This window comes from Corvus moneduloides, chromosome 10 (genome assembly GCF_009650955.1).
Source record: "Corvus moneduloides isolate bCorMon1 chromosome 10, bCorMon1.pri, whole genome shotgun sequence".
Classification (NCBI taxonomy): domain Eukaryota; kingdom Metazoa; phylum Chordata; class Aves; order Passeriformes; family Corvidae; genus Corvus; species Corvus moneduloides.
Window position 1 is genome coordinate 1,580,193 of NC_045485.1, and position 17,923 is coordinate 1,598,115.

The 17,923-nt window shown below is 44.0% G+C and overlaps 1 protein-coding gene across 1 annotated transcript in view; it reads left to right on the plus strand.

Moving 5' to 3' along the window:
• Nucleotides 1-1,940: 1,940 nt before the first annotated feature.
• Nucleotides 1,941-17,923, plus strand: part of HS6ST1 (heparan sulfate 6-O-sulfotransferase 1) — a 186,466-nt gene continuing 170,483 nt past the window's right edge. The window contains exon 1 of the mRNA XM_032119276.1: nucleotides 1,941-2,767. Coding sequence (XP_031975167.1) covers nucleotides 2,250-2,767 — 518 coding nt within the window. The 5' untranslated portion in view covers nucleotides 1,941-2,249. The remainder of the gene's footprint in view (nucleotides 2,768-17,923) is intronic.

The following is a 17,923-nucleotide window of genomic DNA, read 5'->3' on the forward strand; positions in this document are numbered from 1 at the left end:
AACCATGTATGTAAACCTCATGTATATGCCTGTATTTCTCAAACTGTCATACAAATTTCAAACGTGTAAATTAGGTTTATGCTCTGCTTCTCAGTGTAGCTGAACTCTGTGCATAAGAATGACATCATTGTTTCTGGAGTAACTAACCTACATGAGGAGAACCAGAAGTAGACTTTTAAGAGGAAAATATCAAACAGAATAAATGGTTTGAACACAACATATGATGCTTTTGGGTGCTATAAACATTTTATTGTTACTTGTTTGGGAAGAACTGCGTAACTCACTGGGGCTCCATAACTTGTGAGTAATGCAGCCATCTCAAAATGTAGCAGTTTTATCTGTCAGGGTGTTCAAATGAAAATCCAGGATCTCATTTCCTCCTTGGCCGTTGTAAATTTGACCCAGTGTTTAACAATGACCCATCGGCATGAATTCCTTTACATTTACATAAGGCGTAACTTGGATTAAAAAATGTAACCTGGTGGAATATTTCAGTGCTGGAGCGCTAAAATCTAGTTGTAACTTCTATTTTAAAAAGCACCAGAAGTTTAAGGAAACTTTCTCCAACAGCAGTAATGACAGGAGAATAGGGCATTTCAGTTAGACTCTTTTTGGCTAGAAATTAACAATTGTCCGTATCGTTTATTCTGCATAGACAACAACTCGTGTCTCGATGAGGTGGCAGCATGACTGCCACTACATTTAGCCTCACTCTTTGACATGGGGCCACGTTTCCTCCTCCGTTTACAGTCAGAGAAGAGAGGCACCAAATGGTGATTTCCAGGGGTTCCCTGGATACTTGGTGGCAGTGACCCCCATCTGCATTTCGGCCCCGGGCTGACAGACGAGCCGCGGGACCTGCCTGCCCTTACCGCTCCGCTAAGGGGATGCCTGGCTCCGAGCACACCGGCCGGGCTCTGCGGATCCGGATCGCACCGATCCTCGCAGCAACATCTCCCCCTGCTAAGTGCTGCCCGACAGAGGAGATCGCTGTAAGCCGGCTCCGTGCCGGGCACTTCCCGGCGTTCCCAACGCTTTGCTTCATTTGGGAGACTTAGATTGCAAACAAACCCTGCAGCAGCCCCGCTGCTGGATGGAGTCCGCCTGACTGAGCAGCACAAAGCATTTCGCTGGGAAAGTTCGCTATAAATAACACCTCTGACGATTTTTGCCTCAGCTTCACCTATTACTATTATTTACACATTCCGTGGCTGATGGTGTGCCCAGGCTTCTTCCAGCTCACAGCCATCATCACCCTCCGTGCGGCCGGAGCATTTTCCTCTTGCATCCAGTTGCGACATTGCAACTAGAGGCTTGCGGTGGCCCATGTGGCGGCCACAGCGGGAGCAGACACATGCGGGAAGACCCAATCCTTTTCCCCTGCAAACATTCTCGTCACTAATACTGTTGTCTCACAGAGGGAGTAGGAATTTAGCCCCCGAGGAGCGCCGAGCTCAGCTTTTCGGGATTAATTTTAAGGCGGCACATAAAGGCTGACCCTGGAAGCGCTAAGAGCCGAGTGCTTCGGGGAGCCGCAGCCGCCTCGCAGCCCACCTAGGTCCGCAGTGGCGGTGATTCCGGCGGGGCCCGCGGCGCGCTGCGGGGGAGCGGTGCCGGGAGCGGTGCCGGGAGCGGAGCCGGGAGCGGAGCCGGGAGCGGTGCCGGGAGCGGAGCGGGGCTCGGGCGGGGCCGCCGCCGGTCGGAGCGTGGCCGCGGGCGCGGGGCGGCGCGGGCGGCGCTGTGCATGCCGGGCGGGGCGGCGCGGCCAGGAAGCGCTCGCTGCCGGCCGAGCCGAGCCCAGCCGAGCCGAGCCCGGGCGCAGCCGGCGGCGGGGGCGGGCACAGCCGCGCCGGTGCCGCGGGGGCTGGGGCACGGCGGAGGCAGCGCCGGAATGGGGGTGGCTTCCTGAAGCGCGGGGAGGGAGGGCGGGAGGGGGCTGGTTCTTGCCTTTCGGTCGCTCTCCGCCCCCCTCCTGCCCCTCTCTCCCAAGTTCGCTGCTGAGCCGCGGCGCCTCCGGAGCGGCTGGCTGCGGGCTGCCCCTGCCCCGCTCCCGGCGCTGCCCGCGGCGGGGCGGGCGGGCACGGCGGCGAGCCGAGGCGACCCAGGGAGCGGCCCGCCGCCCCCGGGGAAGGCTCTGCTCCGGGGAGCAGCCGGGGGAGGCGGCTGGCACAGACGCCGAAGCTCCGCCGCCCACCCCCCGGCACCGCCGCAGTCTGCCCAGCGCTGGCAGCCCCGGGAGATGGTGACACATGAAGCGTGCGGGAAGGACCATGGTTGAGAGGACCAGCAAGTTCTTGCTGATCGTGGCCGTCTCGGTGTGCTTCATGCTTATCCTGTACCAGTACGTGGGGCCGGGGCTGAGCCTGGGTTCCCCCAGCGGCCGCTCCTACTCGGAGGAGCTGGACCTCTTTCCCACGCCGGACCCGCACTACGTGAAGAAGTATTACTTCCCCGTGCGGGAGCTGGAGCGGGAGCTCGCGTTCGACATGAAGGGCGAGGACGTGATCGTCTTTCTGCACATCCAGAAGACCGGCGGCACCACCTTCGGCCGCCACCTGGTGCAGAACGTGCGGCTGGAGGTGCCGTGCGACTGCCGGCCCGGGCAGAAGAAGTGCACCTGCTACCGGCCCAACCGCCGGGAGACCTGGCTCTTCTCGCGCTTCTCCACGGGCTGGAGCTGCGGGCTGCACGCCGACTGGACCGAGCTCACCAACTGCGTGCCCGGAGTGCTGGACCGCCGGGAGAGCGCCGCCGCCAAGACGCCCAGGTACCAGCGGCCCTTCGCCGTGCCCCTGCCCGCCGCGCTGCCCCTCGCTCGGGCCGGCTCCCCTCCGCCGCCACCGCCTGCCCCGGCCCTTCCTCCGCTGAGCCCCTGCCATGCGCTGCAGCACGCTGCCGGTGTGCTGTGCCTCAACCTGCCCTGAACCTTTCCTCAGCTGGTTCACCTGTCCTCCCCTCCCGTCCTCCAGGCTGTGCCCTGCACCTTCCTCCTGTAAATTTCCTGCTCTTTCCCTCCCACGCACCTCGTACACTGCACCCTCAAGCCCATGGTCTTCTGCTCTAGCAGCCTCTGTGGACCCTTTATGAAGACCATTTCTTTGTGCTGTTTACTCTCTCTTTTAAACATTTAGTCTTCCCCTCAGACATCACTTGCCACCTTTTAAGAACGCTTTACACCATACCCCTAGTCTCAAGCTTGTCCTTGTAACCAGCTTTGCCCTAACCTGTGCACTCCTTTTCCTCCAGCTGAAATTGTTCGCCAGTGCAACCGAGGCGAGGCACACGAGCCCACCAGTGCTCACGCTTACCTCCTTGCTTTGCTCCCCCCAGTCTGCACACAGTTTTTTGCACATTGCAGGAAACACTCCTTAATCACCTTTTTTATGTTCCTTGCTGTTTATCTTGATGGGAGACCTGAGGTGAACTCTCTTGGGGAAGGCAGCTACCTTGTATGTGTTCCTTGAGTGTCCTTCATACGTGCACCAGGGAGAGAGGGAGAGCCATCCTAAAGCACCCCTCTGTGCATCCCTGTGGAACACCTAGTGTATTTCTGCCCTCTTAGCCCATCATTTCTCTGCCTTGGCGTCTTCATGAATTGTAAGCTTCAGAGGAATTTTCTGTTTGAAGCGCTGTAGTAAAGACAGTGGTGTATATTAAGATCTCCAAAAGATTATGTTCTTTTAGCTCAATATTCTGTTGTGTCTTTCATTTCACAAGACAGTTTTTTAAATTATCGCTATTTTTAACACTATGCACATTCCTTTGACAAATTAGTTGTTTTATTACGATACTTTGTAACCTTGTTTGCCTTAAAGTTTCATTCTTTAAGGTGCCTGAGATCTCATGCTAATATTTGCTTATGCCATCTGCTTTTTTTATACGTATGTTGTCAATATCATCCATAATCCCTTCAATGAAAAGTGGCCTTTAAGAAAGTATGTTTGGGCATCAGAACTGTGTTTTCTCAGTGTTTTTTAAAAGCAATGTTTAGTGATTTTTTTTTTTCCCCTTGGAGCTGTGTGCGATTGCTGGGGTTCTTTATTGTCTCTGTCATGATTGCTGCTGTTTTCAACCCGTTTCAGTGTTAGTCATCCAAGTATGCTCAAACTGCTGTCATGCTGCCTGACCCAGCAGCGGCAAACTGAAGTATGTAGCTGAAGGGTTGAGGCTTTCCTGTGCTCTCTTATTAATTAGGTGTTTGAGAATACCTATAAGTAAAATATCTTCTGCCCATCTAGTTGCTGCTGAGGTTTCAGTGAAGTGTTGTTAGGAAAAATGCACAAAGTTCAAATCTGATTTTAAAAAGAAAGAAAAATTACCTGTTTTATGGACCTTGGCACTTGGCTAGCAAACCATTAACCTTCTATAAAGACCTGTGTGCGTTTATGGATTGTCTCAGAGCCTTGTGTACTTCCGCTGGCAATTTTGTATTAAAATCTGTTACGTGTTCAGTATTCAACTTTCTTCTGTTCAGCAGCTGGGTATTTTGTATAGGTACCTGAGAAAGGGGCATGTCAAGTTGTGAGGTAGCAATTAAATTCCTTACAGCTGCTCATAGGAAGTTGAGAATCAGAAGTCCATTGCTTCATCTCACATGCTTGTAAATAAGATTCTCCTTGCCATTTGTTTGGGAATATCAGGAGCTATATGCTTCCACATGCTTCTTAATTGTCTTGATTATTGGATGTGCAGGAAAAATCACTAATCCTGTCCCATTCCCTCATGTCTCTGCATATCAAGAAATAGTTGTGCTTAATGTTGTCTCTTGACTTCCTTTAAATCTAAGTTAGAACTTCTTTTCCAGGAGTTCAAGAACTAGGATGTGGAAGCTTTAGATAATCTATGGTTTATCACCTTGGTCTGTTAAACAAAACCCAGAATTTACTGTTCATTGTATCCTGGAGATGGTTTTAGTGCAACCAGCTGCTGGTTATTTTAATAATACTGTCCTAGGGTCCAGCTCTGTTGTACTGCAGTTAGCACCTTATCCAGAATGGGATTTATTTCATGCCTAAGAAAATTGCAAATAAGAGACAGGCAATGTTTGTTTAAAATAAAAATGTAATGGTTTTTCTTTGTTAAAATACAGATAGTCTTGTATTATGTCCATTACAGTAAGAGCAATATCACTTTGTTTGTCCATTGTGAGTGTTGGATCTCTTATGTTGAAATGGGACATGTTTTTACAGAAGGTATATGCTAGAGAGGCTACTGTTTTATAATGGAACTGAACTATGGACATAACTAAACTATGAACATATCTCTCTCAAAGGAAACAGAAGAAGCAGCAGCAAACTACCATTCTGTCAGGGTTCTCTCAGATTCTAATCTGGATTTTGGAGTGTAGTCTTCAAATTCAGCTTTTAAAGCTAATGTATTGGCTTCTGCATTTGCTACTTAGTGCAAAGTTTAAAGCTTTGCTCTTTCAAATATATGTTTGTCCCCAAAAACAAAACAGCTGACTTGTGATTACAAATAAATCTGCCTTCCAGTGAATGCTGGAAAGCATGAAGGTCATTCAGTATTGCCCACATGCACAAATCATGAGGTTCAAGCTGTTCCCTTTGTAAGGAATGGAGTTCTGTTGCTGCCCAGTGCCCTATTGCACTACATTCCATAACCTGGGCATGGAACATAAATTTGCAATGCAATTCAACTTTCTTCATTGTTCAGTTGTTCTGTGTTACATTTAATGATTTGGAGCCCTAGATTGCCAAAGGCTGCATTTTTTCTCTTTTTCTTTCTTTCTTCCACATTGATGCAGTAAGTGTTAGGGATGGGTGTGTTAGGTCCAATGGGTCAGCACTCTGAAAAACTACTGGTTCCCACCCCCTCCTAGTGGCTTTCCTGTTTTGTATTCAAAAGGCTTCTGGACTTCTTGAAGCAAATGTTATGTTTTATACACAGCCAGTAGAAGAAAGATTGATTTGTTTGGGGGTTGTAAAACTTGGGATTCCAAGGAACTCTGAAGTTGGCTGTGCTTATCAGTTAAGTCACTTAGCTGCAGTTCTCTTCATGGCTTTAGTGGAGGGCAAATTCCAAGATTTGGGGAATGGAGGCCTAATTATTCCTTGTGCTGTTGCAAAAGACTTTTTTAAAAAAGAAGCAAAATTAGGATGCATGCCTTGAGTCACCATGCTGGTATTTCAGCAAGCAGAAACTAAGCAGTTTCTGTGAACTGCTCCCTCCAATTTGTTTCACTTAAAATATGAGAGATCAAATCTCTTCAGTTGATTCTGAAAAAAAAAAAAGCCAAACTCATTTCTTTAATTTGACTTCCAGAATTAGGAAAATCTGTGAACCCATGTAACTGGTAGAGTGTTGGTTGGGCATTACTGGCTCTGTGCTCCCCCAGCTCACACACACGCTCTGCCTTCTGTTAGTCTCTTGCAAGCACCATGTAGATTTCTTAATTTTTTTTTATTTTTTTTTTTTTAGTGAGCTGCCTCAAGACATCAGCTTAGCCTTGGCTTTTCTGCTATGGTTTTCTGTATGTGCTAGTCTGTCATAGAAGTTTGGTTTCTGAGTTCAGCTGTGGACAAAAATGACAAAACTTTGCGCATGCTTCCGATTTAGGTATTTTTTCTCAAGGTTTCATACGTGAAGAAAGAAAAAAAAAATTTGTAATCCACATACTTTTATGTAAGAAATCCATGGCAGGTTAGTAAAACCTGCTGCTAAACAGATCAGTCAACAATCTCTATGATTAGCTATTTACAGCTTATGTTTTGGGTTGGGTTTTTTTAAAGAAACAATTAACAGGGCTCAGCAGTTTGTTAGTTTGATTTTTCTGAAGTGTGAACTTTCACAGCTTCTGACTACGTATCTGTCCCATTGCAGGGATCTGTTCTTGATGAGGTTTTTATTATATGTGTGCTTAGGAGCTGCAGAGACACATTGTCAAGAAACCAACTGTTTGAGAATGAAAAGCTTTACCAAATCAATTTTATAATATTAGCACTTTTTAAAAGCTTGGGCTTGTCATTCTTTTTGGATCTGTGTGTGTTGGGGATTGAGAAATACCTGTCTGCAGGGAGCAAGGGGCATTTTTTTCCACTCACCAGTTCGCCTCAGACTTCTTTCTCTTAAAGACACGTGGAGAAATATCAATATAAAGCTATTTTCAGTAACCTGGGTCATCTCTCAAACCTTTAGCATGTGAAGTATTTTAAATCCTACTGGTCTCATAGGAAACTTTTTGCACCTGGTTCTGCTCACCCAACAAAGCCAGGCTGGTCTTTCCCAGCCAAACAATTCTAAAAGGCCAGGTAGTTTTGTAGTGAAAATCTTTAAATTTGACATAGTTACCAGAAGTAGCTGAAAGTTGGAACTCTTCAAATAGCTGCCTTAACTTTGAGGTACGTATTTATCTAAGCTTGAGACTTTTGGCTGGTGTGCCAGGTTTAATTGTTACTGGGTTTTGGTGCTGTTGTTGACAAAGCAAAAGGATGTGTGTATATTTGTGTGTGACCTGATTTTTGAAAAGGATACGTTTGACTGTTTTTCATTAATCTTTAAACCAAAGTTCCATCATTGTAACTTTGTTTTTCTTGCTTAGAAGTTTGCAAACACTCTTTGCCTAGACCTCAGATTTTGCCTTTTTCTGTTTATCATTTCCTGCTCTACAAATAAAAGTGTTCAGTATTCAGAGTAATAATATCCTCTTTCTTTTTTTCTGTTGTTTTTCTATTCTTTTTCTCTTTGGTTCATTCCTTTCTTTTTTCTTTAACGACAATTTAAAAGTAATTACTTTAGAAGAGCTGGCTTGAATTTTGTTAATAACTGAACTGGATGCTTTGCTATATACTCCCATTGTAAGGAGAATCATTAAGGAATGGTCCACTGTAGATGCACAGTGGATGGGTTCCACCGTGCTAGTGCAGCCAAACGCTTCTGAGGTTCATTACTCAGCTCTTAGAGTTTGGAACATTTTATGTGACACTTCTCGGCCAAAGCAATGCCAAGCCCGGTTTTCAAGGCTCTGCTGAAGGGTCCTGGTTTGTCAGCGTGAGATGCTGAATGCTCAGTGAGCGATACAAACTGATGATCTTAGCAATGCCACCTTGTCAGCTTTATGCTGCATCTCGGAAGAAATCTGTGATGAAAGGAATTTGGAGTTCATTAGTGCTGTAGGGGCTTTAGGTGAGAACTGGCATGAGATGTGCAAACATGGGAATTTGATGTTGCCTGGTAGAACAGCAGCAGAATTACGTGGTGTGCCTGGGGGAGGGAGCACTGCTGGGGGTGTGGGGTGAGGACTCTTCCCTCCGGGAAGCTGGGGAAGGTCTTTAGTTGGATGTTAGAACATGAACTGGATGAGGTCGTATTACCTCTTGAGAAAGCACTGCTGGAGAAGATGAAGCTGTAACTGGAGCTCGTTGCAGGACTGCCCTCTCCCTGGGCCTTGGCTCCTTCTCCTTCCTCCTCTTGTGGCCCCTTCCCGCAGTGATTTGTGGGGTTAGGTTTAATGGGCTTGTTCAGCAGTCAAGCAGAAGCTTTTGGCTGCCTGTTGTAGAAATTGGAGGAGTGTAGCCTGGGATGCATTTTCTAGAAAGTAATTCAGGACATGCAGGCCTGGAGGTATTTAAGAAAACTTCCTCCTGAGTTCATTTTATAGGTGAGATCGATGTGCCTTACCTGAGTCATATTTGTCCGTAATGCCCACACTTCTGGCTGGCACCAGAGTCCTTGATGACTCCTTGCCAGCGTGTTCCTATCCCAGAAGTTTGGAGTGACAAGCAGAGCCCCAGAAGAATCAAGATAAAGCTAGTCAAAAGGGGTTGTGGCTGTGCTCTTCTGGGTACTTTGACCTGGAAGCAAAGAGTGACTGCAATGAGAGAACACACTTGATTTTAAATTTGCTTAGAAATAGCTGTCTTATCGAATGTATGACATACACCTAGAGTGTCCCTACTATACATTCTGCTGTCTTTTACAGGTTATGGCTTTTGTATATCTTAGAAAGTGGGAAAGCAGCATGGACAATTGCCTTCAGGCAGTCAGAGAGAACCAAAATCTCTGGTTTATGTCTCTTTATTTTAAACTTCCAATTATTTGGAAGCAATTTTACCAAATTTGTGGATGTAATGCTTGAAAAAGTAATGTTTTGTCAGCGAACACTTGGGTTTGTGCTGGCTTTAGAAAGCCAAAGTGACATAGTCTAACTCCACAAAGCTTTGTTTATGCTTGTATTTCCACAAAGTACTAGAACAGAGAGAAATTTTCCATTATTGACTGAAATTGGGCTTTGTCAAGCAAAGATGAAGCATGGTCTTTTAATTCCTAATAATCACAATTGTGATAGCTGCCAAGTCAAGATTTTTGATGAAGTTTTGCTTGATGTGGATGGAAGGGACTGATACTCCTGCATCAGAAGCAAAGACCTTCACAAACTAAGACGTTACTGTGTTTGGAGAATAAACAAAGTACAGGAAGAACACAGAGCTGAAGTAGCCCATTACAAACTTGCTTGTTTCACCAATGATGGTTGACCTTAAAACCAAACAAACAAGCACAAAAACACCCTCTACTTTTTCTAAAGGAATTGAAGTAGAATGATAATGAAAAAATACCACTAGCATACACTCAAGGCAACACAGTTTCTGTAATCACTGTTTGATGCAGTTTTGTTCCCCCTTCCTGTTTCCATAGCAGAGTACTCTGCTGGAAATCCAGAGCTGAGAATCTCTCTGAAGAGTCCTTTGGAGATTGTTGTCACGAAGGCACAAAGAGCCTTAAACACCCCTGTACTGTAGCATGTCAAGTCTGAGAGCTGAAGAGGATGCTTCAGACAGTCCTGTGTGTTACTACCAAAGGAGGAGCTATTTCCCCATGCATGTCTGTTGGAGCCTGAGATCTCTTGTGAGTGGAAAAAGGGTTTTCAGGAAAGGTCCACACAGAGAGAAGTCATCAGATGAAAAGCACAATGTACACTTAATAGGGTTTGGTTGTTTCTACATTTATTAAATGGTGTAAATCAATGTCATTTCTGTGCTTAGCCTCAGAAGTACAATACACTAAACTGGATGTGTTTCATCCCTATAAACTGCTGAATAAGGCTAAGGTTATGAGATGTTCTGAGGCATCTCTTTTTCAGTGGTGCATCCAGAAAGGGTTAAGAGGGTCCTGTTGCTCACCTTTAGCTGTAACCTGAACTTTTTAGCAGTACTAATTATATTATTCTTTCACCTGTGTATCTCAAAGCCTCTTAAAAATTTATAGTAAATAGCACCTGGTGTTATATTAATTTCAGGCTTTAGGTCTGTGCCTTCATTTCAGTCTAAAGACACTTAAGGGGTCTGTCTTAAAGCTGGCTTTGACCATAAATCTCAGACTTTCATGTTAATGTACAGCCTTTCCTGCCCAATCACTTTGTCTCTTTCAGAAGCCACTGGTTTCCTCACTTGTTATTATTGCTTGGCTCTGTTTTTCCCTTCCTTCCAGCCTATTAATGGTAAATTCTACATTGTAGCTCACCTATGTTTTTCTAGAGGAAATATTTCAGATTTTCCTGCCGATTTAAACAAGAAAACAGTTATTTGCAATTAACTTTTTATGGTCTGACTCTGTGTTTTATTTCATAACTAATCTATAGCCTGTTAAGCAGAGATTCTTTGATTGTACCTCACTGCAGATTGGAATACTATCATTGCTTTTATGGACCTCTTCTACATGGGGGGGAAACCTCAGAGCTTCCTGAGCAGCCTTTGCATTTTTTTTTCTTAAATAGACCAAATTTCCTTCTGCTTAATGTTAATCTTCAAGTACTAACAAGATGATTTGAGATTTTTCTGCCAAATACCATTGCTTAGGGTTTCAAAATGTGTGGTAACTTTGCACAAATTTCAGATATATTGAAAGGGACCTTGTTTCTGGACGAGTGCTAAAGATTTCAAAGTGCTGCTTCTTCCATATATTGGAGTTACTCTATATTTTAGCCTTAGTTCTTGTGTTAATTATACACACATATAAGGTACCTGATTACAGTGAAATCCTCAGCAACTTTTGAAAGATTTTGTGAAAAGCATTGCATAAAAAATAAGATTTAAAAAAGCAATTTTTATCTTAAACAGCTTAAATAAAAAAGTGGGGTTTGTATTTTTTTTCCTCTCAACTCTCTCAGAAAATTTAAACGTCCAAACAAATACTGTAGAAATAGAATTGACTTTTTTTGTTTAAACTAACAGCTCTTGCTGCCATGACCTCCTTGCTCTCAGTAAAGATTTTAGTTCGGATACCTGTGACCCTATATCAAAGCATCAGGAAAAAAATCAATGCCTCACAGCTAAGAGAAACAACAGCAGCATGCTGACTCACCAATTTCCTGACAGCTTTCACTTTCCTGGTGGAGATAGACAAAAGCACAAGCAGAACAGGAATCTCTGAGTATAACCATAATCAGTAAACCATCCCTTCTGTTAACATGCCTTAAATCACAAAAGACAGGATTACCTTCTTCTGTTCTTTGCCTCTTCTCTTCTCTTGCCACCTGTGCCTTTTTTTCAGCCTTTGAAAGAGAAAAGACAGATGTGATGTGGGTAGTTGTGCAAGGAAGAAGATTGCACAGATTTATTCTGGCTGCTGAAGCAAGTACAGCAGGGGTCATTTAGATTAAACCCCCCATTAAGGGGAATACTTCATCCGTGGCATACTGCACAGGAAAGAGATATACATATTCATAGGAGCCCTTGCAGGTAAGGAAATGCCTTGGCATCTCTTCTAGGAGGGCAAAACTGGAACTTCTTGTTCTGAGCATCTGAGTGAAGTCTCCCTCATTGATTATACTCCTCTGGTTGGGCTTATTATTTGCACCATTTCCAAAATAAATAACTTCAGTGGGAAAAAATACTTCAGATTTTCTTTGATTTATTTGGCTGTATTTACGGATGTGTTTAAAAATGGCACTATCCTTCTATGTGTACCTAACCTGACTCCAGTGGAGCCTTAGACCTGGCCAAAGGCAGTGTAGTGAGGTCCTGTATTTTTAACAACCATATTGTGTTACACGTATCATGTCTCTGACTGCTGCTACTGGTGACTTTGATTTTGAAATGTAATATTACACTGATTACCAATGACTCAATATTGCCCTTCATTATTAAAGCCATTATTTGGGCCCAGCATTTAATTCTGCTCTTTTTCTCATACTTTGAAAATAGGCTTTTTCTGAGCAATGTGTTATTTCTTTATAATACCTGAACAATTTTATTTTCCATTCCCTGAACTAACACTTTCTTCCAGGCTGGCATCGTCTTGTATTGCTTCAGTACTATTTATGTTTCTGAACTTGATAAATTAAGGCTTCTTCTTTCCCTTTAGAGCTCTCTTACTGCCTAACCCTTCTCACTTTCATAAGTTACTAGAATTTTACTTGGGGGCACTTTTTGTTCTGATTCTTGAAGAGCCCCTTTTGCGATAGGTCAGAAAATTTTAGGCCTACAAAATATAACTATGCCGACATCAGAAACAACTGTTAACCTGAACAGTCAAATTTAATGCAGTCAATACACTTGAATATTTTAGGTGAGGTACTACTGCCTTCTGACACTACTCAGAAAGGGTTGTTTTCATGACTTTGGTTAAATTGGATGAAGCTGACACCTGTTTATGGAGCCAGTTGTACATTGCAAACACATACCTTACAGAAACTCAAAAGTAGCCAGTTGCTATTTTCAGCAGTTCCATTTCACAGTTCCCAGTTTCCAACCCTGACTGTTCAGAATTCAGTCAGGCTCCAAGCAGACAGTGTGCCAGCAGTTTTTATGAGCTTCATTTTCTGTTTCTAAGAAAAAATGACACTCCAAATATTGAAATGATGAAACAAAAATCACTGAATGATACATGAGTTTGAATTTAAAAAACAACCCTGTCATTAGCTGTTTCTATTAACACAGGGCTGGCTCTAGATGGTCTCCTACTTGTGGCTTGGATATGTCAAGAAGGGACTGAAAAACAGTTACATGAATATGAGCTCTGGTTTGATTGTATGTGGTGAGGACTAATGTGACTCCCACCAAAAAAGGAGTTTCAGGAATTTGTTCAATGACAGGTGGAGCTGTAGTTAGCTTTTGGTTGTAAAAGGAGGTTTGGGATACAAGGAAAAAAAAGAGATAATAAGTGAATAAGAAGGAATCATACATAGCTTGTGTTCACTAGGATTTTCAGGTATTAGATGGTTTGTTAGTTACCAATAAAGCTGGTTTTAAAATAATTGTCAAGTCTTTGATCTTAGTGAAGACACAGTTTGAATTCCATGCCAAATTTCACCAAATTTCTTTGCCTTGGGATTTGCTGCCAAAACTGTGTGCAATTCTTTAAAGAAATAATACTGGACTACAACATGCAAGAAAAATACTTGAAAAGTCTAGTGTGAATCAATACAGTTTGTGAGACAACTAGCTTAGTGAATTTTAAAGACATTTGTCCCTCACTTATAAAACATATTTAGGTCTTTTAGCTGCTGTCCACAAAGAGTGTATTTTTTTAATATGATTTAGGCAAGTCCTTGGAAGAATAATTTGGCAAGTTCTTTGTAACTTTCCAACTTTTTTTCTTAGTGTTAGCTGCCTCGAGACCATGAAGAGGTCATGGATTTGCCTCCAGCTAGTCTGAAAGTTTCCCATGCTGTGACATGCTGCTTGTAGCAGCTTCTCTGAACATTAAAAAGGGAAGTGTCTTTCCCTGAAAACCCAATCAAAGCTCAAGGGAGGTCTCAAAAATCAGGATTAATGCCTGGAAATGGAAGAACTTGCGGTGGCTGTGGTACAGAAGTTTTCCACATTCCTTTGAGTGTCCTCAGTTGGGGAAGCGGGTTCCTGTGTGGTCAGCCGTGTGGGGGGCACAGGTCTTCCTTGGACATCGCTTTCTCAGAAACATTACTTAAGATTTTTCTGGACTATGCTTATGCCAGCAGTTCTTATCTAGGTGTTAACCTGCCTAAGACAGCAATTCCTGGGAAGAAATATTCCCATAGTTAGCTGAAATGTTTCCACAGTGCGTGTAACAGTGGCTGTCAGCAGGAGTAATACAGTTGTTTTGTCGGAACGTTTGAAATGGTTTGATGAAAACGTTTGTGCTTAATAGGATTTCTGTGACTGGAAAGCAAACAGGAAATTGTCCATCCCCTTTCCATGCCAGCAGAAGGCCCAGCCAGGGGTGTGGAAGCTGGGCATTACAAAAGCTGGATTGCTGCCCATGTTATGTACTTCAGGGAAGTGAGCAGAGACTGTTCTTAGCCTGTCTGTCCCAGCTTGCCCAGGCAAGTTTCATGTTTGTTTGACAATGCTCAAAGTGGGTTATGCACACTGTTTGCACAGCCAGCCCTTGTGGTGCTGAGCTGTAAGGTGATCCCTGCGTGTGAGGGGCTGCTGGGCCGTGTAACTGTTCAGCACAGGTCTCGTGTTCCTCCCAGACAGCTGAGCTCACACGTGCAGGGGTGGCTCCTCTCATGATGTCTGGGGGAACCGTGTACTGCTCCCACCTTCTGTCACCAGGGCTGTTGAGAGAGCATCTCCCCTGTGACTGAGCCAGCACAGCAGGATGTGACAGGAGCAGCACCACCAGCAAACTCTTTTGTTACATAAGAAGGGAAGATCCTTGCTATACCTGCGAGTCTGTATTTGTGAATAGCCCAGGCATCATCTCTGAAAGACAGCAGAGAACTTTGCCTAATTTTCGTACTCGGGGAAAGTGCTCCTTGCCATCTGACCTGAAGTATTTCAGCAGTAGTTATTTTTTATTGTCTGTTAAGGAGCTCTTTTGAAATACGTTGTCTGCACAAGAAATGGGGAAATGTTTGTATCCCAGTCTTAGTCTACCAGTCTTGAAACCACAGGTGAAAAGCCATTATCTGGCAGAGGTGTGAAAGGGCTGTTGTTCTTGAGGACCATATTCACAGGATGTGAATGTATACATACTCTGTTTCTTCAAATTCCTCCACAGTGTAACTGGTAATCCATGTGCCATCCTGAGGCAGGATATTATTTGTACTTCTTATAAACGCAGAAACAGAGGCAAAGGTTCAACTGTTCACCATGGGATATGCCAGGACACCAAATCTATGACAATATGTGTTTGCTGAGTGCTCATCCATGTGCTTACAGTGGTAGGTTGTGCCTCACCACAAGCAGTGTTGTACAGCATGATGGACTTTCCTGCATCAGGATCTGCTGAGGGAGTGAGCTTGGATGGGACTGTGTAACCAGGTAACTGAGGTAACCGTGAGATTTCCTGTCATTCACTCAGACACTAGAAGTAAAGACCTTCTAAATTGGTTTTCCAAATGTTTTGAAACAAATGCAGAACTAAATCTTTCTGCAGACTGTCCACGGTGTGACTACTTCCATTTGGAAATAACTGTCCCCTAAGGCTTTCTGTCAGAAGGCCTTCTTGGTGAGAGCATTTTCTTCCTTGTGCTCTAGCTGGTGTTGGAGGGGGACGACTTAACACTTGAGGTGTAGCTGGACTGTAATGACAATATAAATCACAGTAGGAGGGGTGCAGCTGCAATTTATAAAATGTGCTGGATGATCAAGAGTCTGTCCTGACTGCTGCATGGATCGTGGTTAGCCATGATAAAGCACTGCTTGTCAGTGTATCGCTCAGCTGGAAACCTCGCAGAAATTGAGGGATGGATTCTTTGAGCATTCTGGAGATGTGGGATGCTTGGTCTGCCAAATACTTCAGGCAAGATCAATTTGACCCCTTTCCTAATTAGGATATTTCCTGATTCCTCTGAACTTCTGAAGTTATTTGGGGATTGCCATGAAAAGTCTGTTTTCTGGGTTGAAGCCCAGCCAATCCCAAATCTGGAAATAACTGCTCATGAGAACAAAAAGAACAGTTATATATGTCAGCTCTACTATTGTGGGTAAGTGAGATTTAGCAGCTCTTGCCTAGTGCAGAAAGGATCTGAGAACAGTTTTCTCTTATGGAAATAAGTAGAATTGCTTACACGCCAAGGAATTTATATGGCTCTTTACTCCTTTTCATGGGAATCTGTGCTTGTGTTGCGATGTTTGTGAAAGTTTAAACCAAGTTAAAATAGATGCATTAAACTCAAGCTGGATGCTCTGTCTGTATGAACCATAACATGTTGAATTATTCTGAAAATCATCGCGTAATATGTGTAAAAAACACCCAAAACGGTATAGATAGGAACCAGTGCTACTGAATTCCAAAGGTGTCAGTCACAAAGTTCTTGGATGCATCAGGATTTACTGTGTCATGCATGCTGCTGTAATATTCCTGTCTTGAGAAAAACTCTTTTTCATGTGAAGTGGTCTCTCTGGAGTCAGTGAGGAGAGAATACGAGGGGGAAACAACTGGGCGTTAACAACTTCCCACAGGATAAAGCACAAAGAGTCCTTCCTTCAAACAAATCCAGTTACTGGGTGTGAGCAGGAAATCTGAATCTTAGCATATTTCTGTAATTAAGAATACAGGCCTCTTGCTCCAGCAAGTAGTTAAGCAGCTGTTTATAGTGGTGAGGGAGCTCAGAGTAGGAGTGGTTATACTGATTCATTCTGGTTATTGGCTTTTCTTCCCCCTTCCTAGTTATAAGAAATTTAACTGTGACTAACGGCTAAAGCTGTGACTATTCTGCATGTCACATAATCCTTTTTATTTTCCACCCCGCTTGATGATGCAAGTTGAAACAAAGGCCCAGTTGTTTAAGCTCCCTCTAAGCTCTATAAAAAAGTTCACATGCTTCTAAGCCATGCTTTTAAATCACACCTCCAAGCCTGCATGGAAAAGCTACAGGTAAGTTTTGAGCAATTCATTCTTCATTCTGTTCAGAGCACAGCTGATGGCATCAGGAGTTATTAGCATGCAGCTGGTTCTTTTAAGTGCTCTGCCTGGTTAGAGATGGAGGTGGAGCCAGTGCTTTGAGGTCAGGTAAGGAGATACCTGGAGCTTTCAGCCCCCAGGTCACTGGATCAATGCAGAACATGCTTAATGTGCTGAAAGCTCATATCCTCCTGGTCTGTATTTTCAGTGCTGCTCTTCGGTAACAGATGTTCTCTCTAGAATGTGACTATCTATATGGCACTAAGCAGACCCCTATTTGTTTTGAAGCCTTACTTGAGCAGGTAAGGTAGAATGAAACAGAGGAACTGAGCTATGCAAATGTCCAAGTCATTCATGATGTTCTGACACTTCCACTGATGGTTTCTGGTTTCTCCAGGTAGCCTCTCTGGCATGCCAGAGTGCTCCTCTGCTCTTTGTAAATAGAAGAGTGATGGTAGAATGGGACACAGGTACAGAGCGTGTCACTGCTCTTGAAGCAGATTTAGAGCAGTGTCAAAACTGACACCCATGAATCTTCTCACTTTAGTTCTGTGATTCAAGGACTATCCAAACTTTTATCCAAGTGGTCCTTGAACACAAGGACCAAAAATGTTCCACTTATTCAGGTTAGAAAAGTTGCTTCAAAGGCACACAATATGGAGTGCAGGAGAAACGTGGCCTTTAAAATGAGACTTTTGGACATAGCCCAGTGGCCATCACTTCAGTACCTTGGGCAGCTACTGGGTGCTCTTGTTCTTCCTTTCTTTTTTAATGTCACTGTACAGCTATGAAAAAGTTTTCAGAAAGACAGTGAATTGTAAGCTAGCCCAGGAGACAGGAGCAGTTTCCCTGTGTGTGTTTGAAGGCGCGAAGATAGAAAGGGTCGCAGTGTTAGTACCAAAAATAAACATGGATCTGGACTTTAAATATGGAGTTCAGCTTTCTCAACATTTGTGTAGTTTTGATTCCTCCTATAGCTTATTAGAGTCCTCCTTGCTTGGGAGAAGGGAGGTGTCTCAAGAACGAGCTGTTCAGGGTATGGCTCTGCCAGCAAGTTAATGCCAGGTGAGGATGTGGGTTGCTGGCAGGTGATTGCTCACCCTGCCTTCTCCCAGGGTAAGGTGCAGTATTTCAG